Below are 13867 nucleotides of genomic sequence, written 5' to 3'. Positions count from 1 at the left end.
ATACCACATGTGCGGTCCCTTCTCAAGGTTTCTTCATTTTCCTCATGTTGAGGTTTTTGAGTTTTACCTTGCCCTCATGTTGGTTTCAGATCAGGGGATTGTGTAATAATTGTCTCAAATAATAGTCTGTGCAATAATTTGATCTGTGCAGCCCTTTGAGACTTTGTGATTAACGGCTATTCAAATAAAAATTACTTGACTATTACATCAAGAGTCAAATATGTTTTTTTTTTTTTGTTTATTAATTCAATCTGCACTTGTTGCATAGGGGCTCTCCGTTATCTCACTATCTGGCCTAAATTACCGTTGCTTGACACTCCCTTGCGTGATTGCGCGTGCGTGCAAGGGTGCATGGCGGGCTTTCAGAGTCACGTGACACGCGAGACGCAACACGCGGCTCCCACCTGCAGTCCACAGAGGGGAAGCTGAACCAGAACATTGTGCGTGTGCGCGCACTGACATCGCTAACTTAGTCAGCCGTGACAGGCAGCAGAAGCGGAACAAACCGGACCGGACCGTCCACAGCGAGGAAGGCGGGTGTGGGTGAGCAGCAGCTGCCCTAAGCCGCTTACAAGGCGGCCTGGGCACGGGCGCAAGCGGCGACTCGACGAGGAAGAATGGACACCTTCGACGCGGCCGTCGACCGGCGCCCAGCTTTGGTTCTGGCGTAACAGGACAAGAACTGAGCGTCGAGTGGACTGCCGCGAAGGTTCGTATTGTTCTTTCCCGTCAAATTTAACTGGTTTTGATCTACATAATTTTTCATTATCTTATTTTTATTCTTTTGTGTTTTTATTGACTGTTGAAAATACACCATTAGGACGGTAGTGGTGTTGTTTTTTCAACTCGACAAATGCGGAAGTAGTCATGCTGCGTTTAAAGACGACTCGGACACGAGGCAACTTATTTCTCCTTGACCCCGGAATACGTTTCCAATTAAATTAATGTGACCATGCGTCATTTATTTCAATTCGAATCTTAGTACTGTACACGTTTATTACTCACTCACTATACTGTACCCGTGTGGCTGTATTGGGTAAAGAGTGCGCGTATTGTTTCAAGCTAGCTGGCTAACTTGCCTAAGAGATACGCTAGCTCTCAGTAATGTAGTACAGTAGTCCAGCATCCTTTGAATAAAAACAGAACTCATACCCGTTAGCCTTAGCATAATTGCTCCCCTTATTATTGCAATTCCTAGTATTAAGCTAACATATACCTTACAAACACAACGTAGCACCTATTTGCTCACAGCAAGACTTGCAAAGTAGAAGTCAAGTCATGTTTATTTGTTTACCTCTTAATCTCTAAGAGTCTCAAAGGGCTGCGCAGACCACAGATTATTGCAAACCACAGACTATTATGACACCATCCCCTGATCTAAAACCCACATGAGGGCAAATAATACACATATATTGTCAACATAAAATATAGGTTAATCATATGCTATAGAATAGAAGTGTGTTTTAAGCTTAGATTTAAACATTTCTGCTGAGGTCGCAGATCAAATCTCAGTGGGAAGAGCATTCCACTGCACCAGGACCCGAATGGAGACCACTCTCGAACCTGTGGATCTTTCTTGGCTCTTGGGATCACTAGTAGACCAGCATTTTCAGAGCGAAGGCTCCGGACCGGAACATAGGGGGAAATTAAATCTGAAAGATATGAGGGAGCAAGTCCATGCATGATTTTGTGTACTACCAGCAGAACCTTAAAATCACATCTTAAGATAACAGGGAGCCAATGCAGGTTAGCTAAATCGGGGTAACAAAATAATAATAACCATAATAAATGATAATTTGTGTAAAAAAAGTTTACTTACCAGGTTAACAATACAAGCATTTATTCCAGCATCTTTCTTAGTCCTTCCCCTGCTTATTGTCAATTTAAGTGCTCTTTATTATACGTAGCAGTGCAGTATTTTGCAGACTTCATTTGATCTACACATAGTTTTACACTGTAACAGAAACTGCCACCATTTAGTTAAAAATATTGCTTGATTGAGGATATTTGCTAGTGTACCACGACAATATTAGCAAACTATAATAACGTTGTTCTCTGGTACCGATTACCAAGACAATATATATTGGAGCCGAAATGAGCCAGATGAGAACGGTCTAACAATAAAAAACATTTTGTATTAGTTTTGTCACACACCACTGCCCGTCAGTCAATAGTGAGGTCAGGGTGATCTCTGAAGAGCGGGAAATATTAAAAAACAAAAAACAACAACCGAACAATGAAGGTGCTGTGTCTGAGTCTGATTAGGAGGCTTCTCCTCCTACTGTTATTCATTGAAACCAGTACCATCTGTGGTGCAGCAAACTCCTACCCAGCCAGGGTGTACTTGCACAAGCCACAGTAATTGGTGTTCCTACTACCCAGGTTGGTTAAGGGATCCGTGAACCGTGTGATTTTTATTTTCCCCGAATAAAAATTGTTATACGGTGTACACAATTTAAAATGATTGAAAGGAACTTATAATTTACGGGGATAACGTATAAAAGACATGTATGAGAAATGGTGTAGTTGCCTGATATGCATGGACAAAAAACAAATTAAATTAAACTTAAATGCAAAGATTTTTACGTTTTATGTAACGGTGTTTATTCTTATTAGAGATAAACACTGAATTGCCCTGCATGGTGTATCACATTTAGGTTATGCTGGCGTCTCTAGCCCAACAACAATATACTCCCCATTACTACTGTTTTATGTGAGAGACTACCACTTTTCTCCCCCTAAAATACCTAAAGATTAAAAAAAGATCTATCTTTTTTTCTTTCCAAATTCAAACGACATAGAAAAAATATTGTCTCGAGACTAGTATTGTAAACCACAGTTGCTTTATCTTGAAACGAGACCAAGTCTGTGCGTGAATAAACCGCTCCAAAGATTGCATCGGATTTCCCATTTGGTAAGTTTCCCACCCTCGGTTTTGAACAACCATTTTTTTGTTTTTAATATTCTGAAGAGGGATTGTTTTTTGCCTATAAAATTACAGTGCGCAATAGCATCTTCCACTTTTTAATGTCAAAACGACCAACCCTTCAATCGCTGCATGCTAAACTTTGACCCATCTAAACTCATTGCCCCGGCTCTGCTGATCACTGGTGATAACTGGCGACTTGTCTTCACCAACATGACTTCTTATTTTCTCAAAGTTATAGATAAATGAAAAAATGAGATACTACATCAACTAATCTGATCGTGATGGGAAGCTTAATCGTTGCTGTCTTGGTCTTTTTGCACACTGTCAGTTGTTACTTTACTCTATTGATTATTTTGATTATAAAACATCTTTCAGACTGGTCATTCTAAAAGGGGAATTACCTCATGTGCAATCCCTTCTCAAGGTTTCTTAATTTCCTCATGCTAAAGTTTTTCAGTTATTCTTTGGCCTCGTACTGGTTTCAGATCAGGGGATGTTGTAATTGTGACCCGTGCAGCCCTTTGAAACTCTGATTAAGAGCTATACAAATAAATGTGAGTTGGCTTGACTTTGTACCAGTGTACTGTTTGAGTAATCATAACTAGCAGGTAGCCCTTGGTGATTTAAATGTAATCATAATTTTGATTTTGACATTTCAAAAGGAATTAATATTCAACAAATATTTTTTGTCTAGGAGAATTGAATAAAAATTATGTATTCCTTTTGTACCCTATCCACTTACACCTAGTTTTGTAGACTGAGTTGATTGTATATAATAATAAAATCATTCACAATTATTTTTGTGTGAGTAAATGGATGCAGTCCGTGCCTGCGTGGGTTTCTTCCAGGCACTCATGTTTCCTCCGACATTCCCAAAACATGCATGGCAGGTTTATTGGCACCCCCAAATTGTTCCAAAACGAATGGTTGTATATCTCTGTGTGCCCTGTCAACCTGCTTGGGGTCTCCCCTGCTTACTGTCCAAGTATAGCTGGGATCAGCTCCAGCACCCCCGTGACTGAGTGAGGATAAGCAGTTCAGAAAACGGATGGATGGATGCAATCAAATATTTTAAAGCAATGAACCATATTTTCTTAACAGTGAATACAAAAAAATCATGATTATCTAATATTCCTCATGATCCATAATAAATAAAAACACCAACATAAATACAGGCTTCATCTTTGTTGTAAAAAAATATTTTTGCGCAGTACCTCAACTATCATTTTAGAAGAAATTAAGATCTGTATTTTGTATCTTTTTTTTTTTTTTTTTTTTGCATAGCATGATTCAACTGCTTGCCCTGATTAAAGGACATTCGAGAAAACATGTCATGCGTGGTATGGTCATTATTTCATTTTTACAGACAACACAGCAAAAAGAACGATTGCATGAGCATGTCCCTGAGAGTTGAAGGAACATGTCTGGTTTGTGTAACCTTCGTCAACATGTAACAACATGTACTACTTGGTTAATATGCTGTGAAAAAAATGACCTATGGAGGCAATTAGTATATTCGCACTGCTCTTTTGTTCGAGTGGTGATGAAAAACATTGACTTGCCGTTTTTTTTCCTCTTCCACATACGGTCCCGATTAGATCTGTTGTGAGTGTCACCAACTTATCTTTTTTGTCTATATTCCATCAAATACAGTCATCAGGCAGCCAGGCATTGAACATTCATATCCATATCTGCTTCTGCAATGTAGATGTGCATACCACAAATTCATAATTGTAATTGTATTGTGTTTTTTTTCTATATAGGAATGTTCACCCTCACCGAAGTCGCTTCCCTGAACGATATCCAGCCAACTTACCGCATCCTGAAACCATGGTGGGACGTCTTCATGGACTACCTTGGCATTGTCATGCTAATGCTAGCTATATTTGCCGGGACCATGCAGCTAACGCGGGACCAGGTGGTCTGCCTACCCGATTTGGACACCGTCCCTGCAGAGTCACCGGCCCCGCCGACTGAGGTGTCTGGCAGGTTGTGGAATAAGGAAGGCTCCATTGGGGAGCAAGCGGCCCCCCTCATGCCAGCTGCAGAGCAACTGCCAGTGCAGGAGCCCGCCCCCACTGGGTTCCGGACCAAGTTGGACTTTCAGCAGTATGTCTTTGTCAACCAGATGTGCTACCATGTTGCCCTGCCTTGGTATTCAAAATACTTTCCTTACCTGGCGCTGATCCACACGCTCATTCTGATGGTGAGCAGCAATTTCTGGTTTAAGTACCCCCGCACCAGCTCCAAGATCGAGCACTTTGTGTCTATCCTTGGCAAGTGTTTCGAGTCCCCCTGGACCACCAAGGCTCTTTCCGAGACGGCGTGTGAGGACTCGGAAGAGAACAAGCAGCGCCTGGCAGGGACTTCAGCTCACCCCAAGCACTTCTCCACCGGCAGCGAGGACGGCAGCCCCAACCAGTCGGCCCCTCTGCTGACCAAATCGGGCGTCACTTTCTCTGCCGAGAAGCTTGTGAGTGAGGTGCCCTCCATGACCATTCTGGACAAGAAAGACGGAGAGCAAGCCAAGGCGCTTTTTGAGAAGGTACGCAAATTTCGCGCTCACGTAGAGGACAGCGATCTGATCTACCGCTTGTACGCACTGCAGACTCTTATCAAGACTGTTAAGTTTATTGTCATTCTGTGCTACACCATGACGTTTGTTGCCTCCATTGACTTCTACCACTTGTGCGAACCAGAAATCAAACATCTGATTGGATACAAGAAATTCCATTGTACGCACAACATGGCATTCATGTTGAAGAAGCTGCTGGTGAGCTACATCGCGCTCATTTGCGTCTACGGTGTCATCTGCATCTACACGCTCTTTTGGCTCTTCCGACGTCCACTCAAGGAGTACTCGTTTGAGAAAGTCCGCGAGGAGAGCAGCTTCAGTGACATTCCCGACGTGAAGAACGACTTTGCTTTTCTGTTGCATATGGTCGACCAGTATGATCAGCTTTACTCTAAGCGCTTTGGCGTATTCCTATCGGAGGTCAGCGAGAACAAACTGAGGGAGATCAGCCTGAACCACGAGTGGACTTTTGAGAAGCTCAGGCAGCACGTGACCCGCAACGTTCAGGACAAGCTAGAGTTGCATCTCTTTATGTTGTCAGGGGTCCCTGACGCTGTGTTTGACCTCACCGACTTGGAGGTCCTCAAGCTAGAGCTTATACCTGAGGCCAAGATCACGGCGAAGATCTCACAAATGACCAACTTGCAGGAGCTCCACTTCTACCACTGTCCTGCCAAGGTGGAGCAGACAGCATTCATCTTTCTACGGGACCACCTGCGATGCCTTCACGTCAAGTTCACAGACGTGGCTGAGATCCCCAGTTGGCTTTACCTACTGAAGAACTTACAGGAGCTATACCTGGTGGGCAATTTGAACTCCGAGAACAACAAAATGATTGGACTGGAGTCTCTAAGAGACCTGCGCCATCTGAAGGTTTTGCATCTGAAGAGCAACCTCACCAAAATTCCCACCAACATCACAGATCTGTCACCACATCTTATCAGGCTGGTCGTACACAACGACGGCACTAAGCTCCTGGTCCTCAACAGCCTGAAGAAGATGATGAACCTGTCAGAGCTGGAGCTGCTCAACTGCGAGCTGGAGCGAATCCCACATGCCATATTCAGCCTCAACAACCTTCAGGAATTGGACCTCAAGTCCAACCATATCCGCACCATCGAGGAGGTCATCAGTTTCCAACACCTTAAGCGGCTGACAAGTCTCAAGCTTTGGCACAACAAGATCATCTCCATCCCGCTTTCCATTAGCCACGTCAAGAACCTCGAGTCACTCTACTTGTCATACAACAAGCTAGAGTCTCTACCCAGCTCCTTGTTCACCCTGCTTAAGCTGCGGCACCTTGACATCAGCCACAACGCCATTGCTGCTGTACCCCCAGAGGTGGGCTTTCTGCAAAATCTCCAGCACTTTGCCATCACAGGCAACAAGTTGGAGGTCGTTCCCAAGCAGCTTTTCAAGTGCACCAAATTGCGCACGCTGTGCCTTGGCCACAACTGCATCACCGTCCTACCAGAGCGGATCGGCCAACTGACACAGATAAGCCACCTGGAGCTAAAGAGCAACTGCCTGGATCGCTTGCCGGCGCAATTGGGCCAGTGCTCCCTTCTACGCCGATGCTGCCTGCTTGTAGAGGACCACCTCTTTGACTCGCTCCCCATGGAGGTCAAAGAGATTATTAACCAGGAATCCGGTGCCGCTTTCGCCAACGGCTGCAAGTGTTTTGTAGATGTACGGTAACGTGTAAAGCCGGTGATCCCGTTTTTTTTTCTTTAATGTTCTGCAGCTTACAAGCCGAATAGGGCGGTTGATTCAAGTATTTTGATTAGCAGAACAAATTATCACATGGAAAGCCATGTGTGCACTAGACCAACATTTGTTTGATGTAGCTGCTCTTTAGCCAAGAAGAATTTTGCGCATACTATGACACTGAGCCGAGCTGGACCAAAGCACGTTTTTTCTGGTGCAGATTGTCTGTTACATAGGCAGCTGTTTGGTATCACCAGGAGGACCAGCAGTGATGCCGTCGTGAGTAATGCCACGGTACTGACTGTCAGCCGTGCTGCCAGTTGTCTAGGCAGCAGCGCCACTGGATATTTTAGGCATTTTGGTAAAAAGGAAAAACACTTCCACACTGATTTCTGTGCACCGTCAGGCAAAGGTGGCGATCCCGTCTGGTTTCTAAAGCTTGCTCATCCCAAATTTTAACAGCTCTCATGCTGGCACCCGTTTGGTGCAAAAGATACATAGAGTACGGTAAAACGTTGAAAAATTATGGTTGAAAACACTGGGAGGAAAAGTATTACCGCATGTTATGGTTATCCTTGAAGTAATGCATGTAGCAACTTAGCATTAGCATTACATTTCAGGAGGAAGACGTTAAGATCACCAAAGTCTGTGAAGAGCAAGTTTGTATACATTTGAAGCAGGGATTTTCTGTTTTTTATTGTGGCTCTGCATTTAGTTCACGTGGCCGCTATTGTTGCTTATATTTAGCACAAGATTTAGTTGATTAGTTCTTCGTAACTTAAATTCCAAAAACATGTTGACACACCGTAATAAAGCCACAACATTAGGACACAGTTCAGATAATTTCCCTTTAATAAGATTTTGTAACTGCAGTATTCCAATCTTTTTCTTTCTGACATTTATTCCTCTCAATTTTTAGCATTTTTTACTGCTGTTAAATTGGATGCTGGCACTCCCAAATGTTTTTTTTCTTATTTTTTAGAATTTATTTTAATGATTATGTGTTTTGATAGTATTACTAATACTCTTGGTCATACTAACCCAATAATGTTAGCTGCGGGCACATTATTTAAAATATGGTGCGATAATACTAAAAAGACAGTACTTAAATTTCAGTGTCGGGAATAACACTATCATAAATAAGAGATTTTACATGTTTTAGTTAGGGAGTAATTTTTTTTCGGACATAGCAATGCCGTTTCCGTAACTGACCGTCTAAAGCAGTGCATTACTTTGTCTGTAGAACGCCAATGATGGCGTGTCCCCGCACACCTGATGCTGTTTTTAGCTGTGTGGTTTTCTGCTCTCTTAGTTGTTTGGTTCACGTCTCCTTCGATCATGTCACCATTCTAAATAACGCCTATCATATAGTTAAATAGTGATTGCAAAATATTATTTACAAATGCTCTGAAAGAAAAGGAGATTCATCTTTATTGTATTTTTACTTTTGTTTCTTGTTTTCCCATTTTTGTCTTTATTTCTTTATCTCCCCCCCTCTTAAGTCATTCCATGCAATATGGTATTTAATAATCTGTAGTGTAGAGAGAGATTAAAGTAACAAAAACAACCTGAAGAGCCGTTTGCGACCCGAAATTGAGCCGAGCCCAAAAAATAGTTGTAATTTCTCTCCAAATATACTCCAGTCAAAGATGTCACCGCGGTGTTTCATTTTTGCTCAGAAAATATCAGATTCTTTGACATTTAACTTATTTGTAAAGTCACGGAAATGGTTACTTTGCCCGATAACTAGTTACTTTGACTATAGAATAATTATGTTTTTTTGCGAAGGAGTAGTAACTTTCACAACTTACTTTTTTAATTTAACGTGCCCAACACTGCTTTAAATTTTAAGATAACCAAAAGTCAGCCTTATTATTGGCTTGATCTGGTGTGCCTAATGTTGCGGCTTGCGTTTTGTGCCAAAGGCCGAAAAGTCCTAAAGACCGAAAGCAAGGGAACCAAAATAATAGTATTGATCCGGAACATTTCTCAGTGCGTCATTTGGAACAAGTTTGTTTGTTTTAGGCTTACACATTCCACTGTGTTCTGTTTTCAAACACTGACCAAAGGGACCAATCATCCTAAACCATGTGACCATTACACTACCACAAACCACTTTTTTTAATTTGGTGTTTTACTCTGATAAACATCTTGTACTACTGAGTGTGGTATTTAAATAAATGGCTTCAGCTAGTTAAAAAAGCTGAAAAATGAAAAAATGTGTTGTGATTCCGGATTATTTTTTATAATCTCAAGTAAGGCGTTGGAAGACTGGGACCATCAACTGTTAAATTTACTCTAGCGGAAGATTATCTCAATTTAAATCATATAATTGTTTTGTAAGTGATACATTTATAAGACACTCAAACATCAGTGGATTTTGGACTTGAAAATGAGAACAAACGAGGACTTAACTCTCGGATAAGAAAAAACAAACTGTTCTAAAAGCCCTCTTTTAAGCCCTTTTATTGAATTGGATATGTTAAAAAAGGCAGGTCCACTTTAAAGTGTGTGAAATTCAAAGGGCAGCAACATGATTGGCCAATAGCGACAATGATGTAACAGTACATAATATTTATAATGACAATGTTGAGGTCCAATTGTCAAAGTAAAGAACTAAAATCCATAACCAACTTCTTTGCATGTGTCCAATATTAAAAACAAAACAAAATAAATGTATTAGTAAGCTATACTAAAATGCACACAAAGGACATTAAGTCAGTTGTTTTAAAGGGCCAGTATAACATTTTATTACTAGACGTCGCTGTATTATGTAGTGCAATCAGAAATGAGTGCTAATAAGCACAACGAAGAATACAAACTATAGCGACTCAAAATGACCAAACCACATAATTTTTGTCTTTTTTTGCTCACCTGTTCACAAGGTTTTTTAGTGTTACCTGTAGCGGCTAGATTGTGGCCACTCATGTCAGCTCCCTCTCTGAGCCTCATAATATATGTAAAATAAATGCAAATTTCTCGACTCATGAGTATTTAAATAGATGCACTTTTATATAATAGTTTGTCTTTTGGATAATTATTCAATTGCTTTGTGTGTCAGTATATCTGAGGTAGAAACCCTTATTTTGTTTAAACAATTATACAATTAAATGCCTTATTGTACACTGAAACCAAAGAACATTTTTTACGGGCTTAAACATTAATGAATACAAGTTTTGTTTAAACAATTAGTTTTCAAATAATTCAGATAATTCCACCAGCATTTGTTTTTTAAAGGAAAAACAATTCACATCCAAATTGGAGGTACAGCACTTAGCAAGCTTCCTTTTAAACTGGAACGTTCTGAACGTTATTATCTAAATATTAAAGATTTTGCAACATAGAATCTTCATCTTAAAGCTATAAAAAGGAAAATGTTTATGTATTTGGGTCTCTGAACAATGTGATCGGACGAAAAAAACACCCCGAGGTTTGCCAAGAGGGGTCATAGGTAGGTGGGTGTGTTTTCCGGCGGTCCGGAATGGCCATACACGCCAAAACGTTCTGCTAGCTTTAGGGTTCATGCGGGTGTTTGAAATCCTTGAATACGCTTGACTATTAATGTTTTGTTTTCAAGGATTGAAAAGTGCTTGAATATTGGGTGATGTGTTCGTAAATGCTTGTAATTGATGCCATGTTTCTCAACATGCCTGCTTACAAATGACGCGGACACTGCTTTTTGGTGGTTTTGCTTTGCAATTGCATTTCTTATATCCTCTTGATTGACTGCAGCTGGCATTAGTTTGTACAGTATTGTCCTGTGAAACGGCATTACCCCCAATGGGTCGCGCCTAAAAGGACAGGTGCATGCTACACCTAAACACTATGAAATGTGTATGAGAGCAAGGATTACATATAATTTATGGACATTTATTATAAGCCATGCAAAATATGAAGGTAGCTCAGGAAGTAAATTGCTCGTCTTGTGATCAAGAGGTCACAGGTTCGATTCCCGGCTCCTCTGTGTTATATGTCGACGTGTCCTTGGGCAAGACACTGAATCCCTAATGCCTTGATAAGTAGGTAGTTAGTTGCCTTGCAGGGCTGACGGTGTGTGTATGTTTGAGAGAGAGAGACCGTAATATACCATTTAACAAAAATGTCAAATTTAGATATAAAAAAATACATCTTTTCGTAACTGATTGTTAGTCATATTGTGTGAAATTAGGCACACGAACTGTGAACCGTGATAGTTTTTAAATGAGTTCTTTAACACGAGTTGGCGCTAAATATGTCCCTTTAATTGAAATGTTAGCGTTATCCCTTAATCACTAGGGTGGTAGGGGCACCATTTCCTGTGGTGTGTCATGGACAAGTACAACCTGGTGGCGCCCATTCCTCTCAACAAATGTTTCCACGCGGTTATTGAAATGTGTCGACGTTAAATAGGCGTTAAAATCCTCAACGTTGAGTGCAAATGTAAGTTTAAAACTGGCTGCAATTATTTATTCACCGCTAGAGGGAACCAGCCTCAATGTAATCCCATAAGAGGCGTTCTGCGCAGTGGTTCTCTACTATCTCCAGAAGTTCTGAGTAGATAGGCCCGGATTCTCTTGCTACGGCATCTTTTGGAACACTTGGGACCCTTTAAGCTTTTTCTTCATCTTTTTTTTCACAGGTAGGACCCTGGTAGCCCCCAATACACCGCCTTTCCAGCCTTCCCTGCCGCAGGTAAAATCTATAATAAGCGTTTTAGTGAAAGGACGCCTTGAAGGAGGTCACGCACGTGAACTGAGGACACTGCAGTGAATTTGGCGCTACGTACAGTAGCTCTTAGATCAGTCTAAGTGTTAATCCTTGAGTGGACGCTAGGGGTCGTCTTAGCATCACTTTGGAATCCAAACTGGACAATCTGTTGGAGCGATAGAATTTTCAGCAGTCTGACATGAACTGAGGCGGTGTTTTCTCGACTTTTTTTGAGCCAAGGTATTTTATTTCCATTAAAAATATCTCAAGGTATACCTACTGTCAAAAATGTTTGAAATTATTTCCCAGTGCGTGTTTCTTCTTAATTTTTAAATCTTAAATTATCAGATCGCCAAAATTTGACTGTAGAAAGTTTTTCCAGGTAAGTTAATTTACCGTTTAAGCAATTAATTTGTTATTTAGTTTTGAAGTATTACTATAGTTTTTTTTGCATTTCTGAAGTCGGATTTTTATTGAAGTTCTCTAGTTTTTTGTAGTGTCACTGTAGTTTTATTTTTTTACTATTTTGTAGCATTTCTGAAGTAATTGGATGTAGTATTTCCATAGTAGTATTTTGTTTAGTATTTCTGTAATAATTGTGTTGCATTTCAAAAGTAGATTTTTTGTTGTTGTACATCTACAGTATTTTTATATTACAGTAGTTTTATGATTATAATATTTTTGGTGTATTACTGTAGTATTTATTTTAGTATTTTTGTACTATCTGTTGTATTTTGTGGTATTTACGAATAAGAACGTTTGTTATATATCTGCAGTATTTCTGTAGTACAGTGTTACTGTAGTTTTATTTTTGTAGTCTCATCTGTACCGCTTATCCTTATTAGGGTCTCCGGGCAGTGGGCTGGGACTGAACTGGTTGCCAGCCAATCGCAGGGCACACGGGGACAGACAACTCACTCGCTCAGTCACACTTAGGGACAATTTGGACCGGCCAATTCACCTGAAATGCATATCTTTGGAATTTGGGAGGAAACCCACGCAAGCACGGGGAGAACATGCAAATTCCGCACAGTAGGGCCGGCAGCTGGATTTGCGCCACTGCGCCGCCGTGCTGCCCTATTTTTGTAGTATTTTTGTAATATTTCCATCGGAACATTTTTGCAGTATCGCTGCAGGTGTGATTTTCTTTATTTCTGTTGTAATCCTCTTGTAGTAGTATATTTGTAATAGTATATTTGTAGTAAAATTTCTCTAGTAGTTTTTTTATATAGTGTTGTGTATTGGTATTTTTAAAGTATTTTAGTAGAAGTATAATATATGTAATTCCAGAGCAGTATTTCAGTAATATTTACATAGGAGTGTATTTGTTAGTATTTTTATAATACTGTAGTTGACTTTTTGTAGTATTTTTTTGAGTAAATCATTCTGTTGTAGTAATGTGTAATAAAGTATTACTGCAGTAGTATTTTTGTTGTCATTCTTAAATATGTTTTTATTTTCAGAATGAAAGCAAAATAATTTGAGCTACCCGTTTTTAAGCACGATATTTGACTATTATTATTATTATTATTTTTAGTTATTGTGTAGTATTTTTGTTTTATTTCTGTAGAAGTATTTTTGAGTGGACACGCAAAGTGACGATGGGGACAAGGTTGGCAACAAAAAAGGTAACCGCTCTTTAGAGCCCTCTAGTGGTTGCCGGGCCCTACGCAGCCGCTTAGCTCGCTTATGCCTTGAGCTGGTTTTTCTCACTTGAGGTCACTAAGGCTCAGGTTATTATTTTGTTCAAAGGGACTATGTGTCATATTCAGTGCCTCTTAGTGGTACAAAAAACTTTCACTCTGTAAAAAAAATAATATGATTATTGGGCAAAAATAGATGAACTATCATACAATGTTACTTTTTGGGAAAAAATAAAATATTAGTTACTGCCCAATTTTTCTTTTCAGTGTTTTGTCCAGTCTTTCACAAGTTTTTTTTATTTTTTTGAGTACTGATAGAAATAAGAT

General features: G+C 40.2%; 1 protein-coding gene across 1 annotated transcript; it reads left to right on the top strand.

Annotated features, from left to right (window-relative positions):
• The first annotated feature begins 347 nt into the window (after positions 1–347).
• lrrc8db (leucine rich repeat containing 8 VRAC subunit Db) lies at positions 348–10113 on the top strand. The gene is made up of 2 exons (XM_088349626.1): positions 348–709; positions 4693–10113. Exon 2 carries the CDS (start codon positions 4695–4697, stop codon positions 7200–7202), a length of 2508 nt encoding a protein of 835 aa, XP_088205752.1. The 5' UTR covers positions 348–709; positions 4693–4694; the 3' UTR covers positions 7203–10113.
• Positions 10114–13867: the final 3754 nt, after the last annotated feature.

This window comes from Urocampus carinirostris, chromosome 12 (genome assembly GCF_059441175.1).
Source record: "Urocampus carinirostris isolate Australia breed hairy pipefish chromosome 12, RoL_Ucar_1.0, whole genome shotgun sequence".
NCBI classification, from domain to species: domain Eukaryota; kingdom Metazoa; phylum Chordata; class Actinopteri; order Syngnathiformes; family Syngnathidae; genus Urocampus; species Urocampus carinirostris.
The sequence above is the reverse complement of the archived record's forward strand: the minus strand, read 5'-3'. Positions and strand labels throughout refer to the sequence as shown.

Coding starts and splice junctions, on each gene's coding strand:
- lrrc8db (XM_088349626.1), top strand. CDS start 4,695: ATGTTCACCCTCACCGAAGTCGCTTCCCTGAACGATATCCAGCCAACT.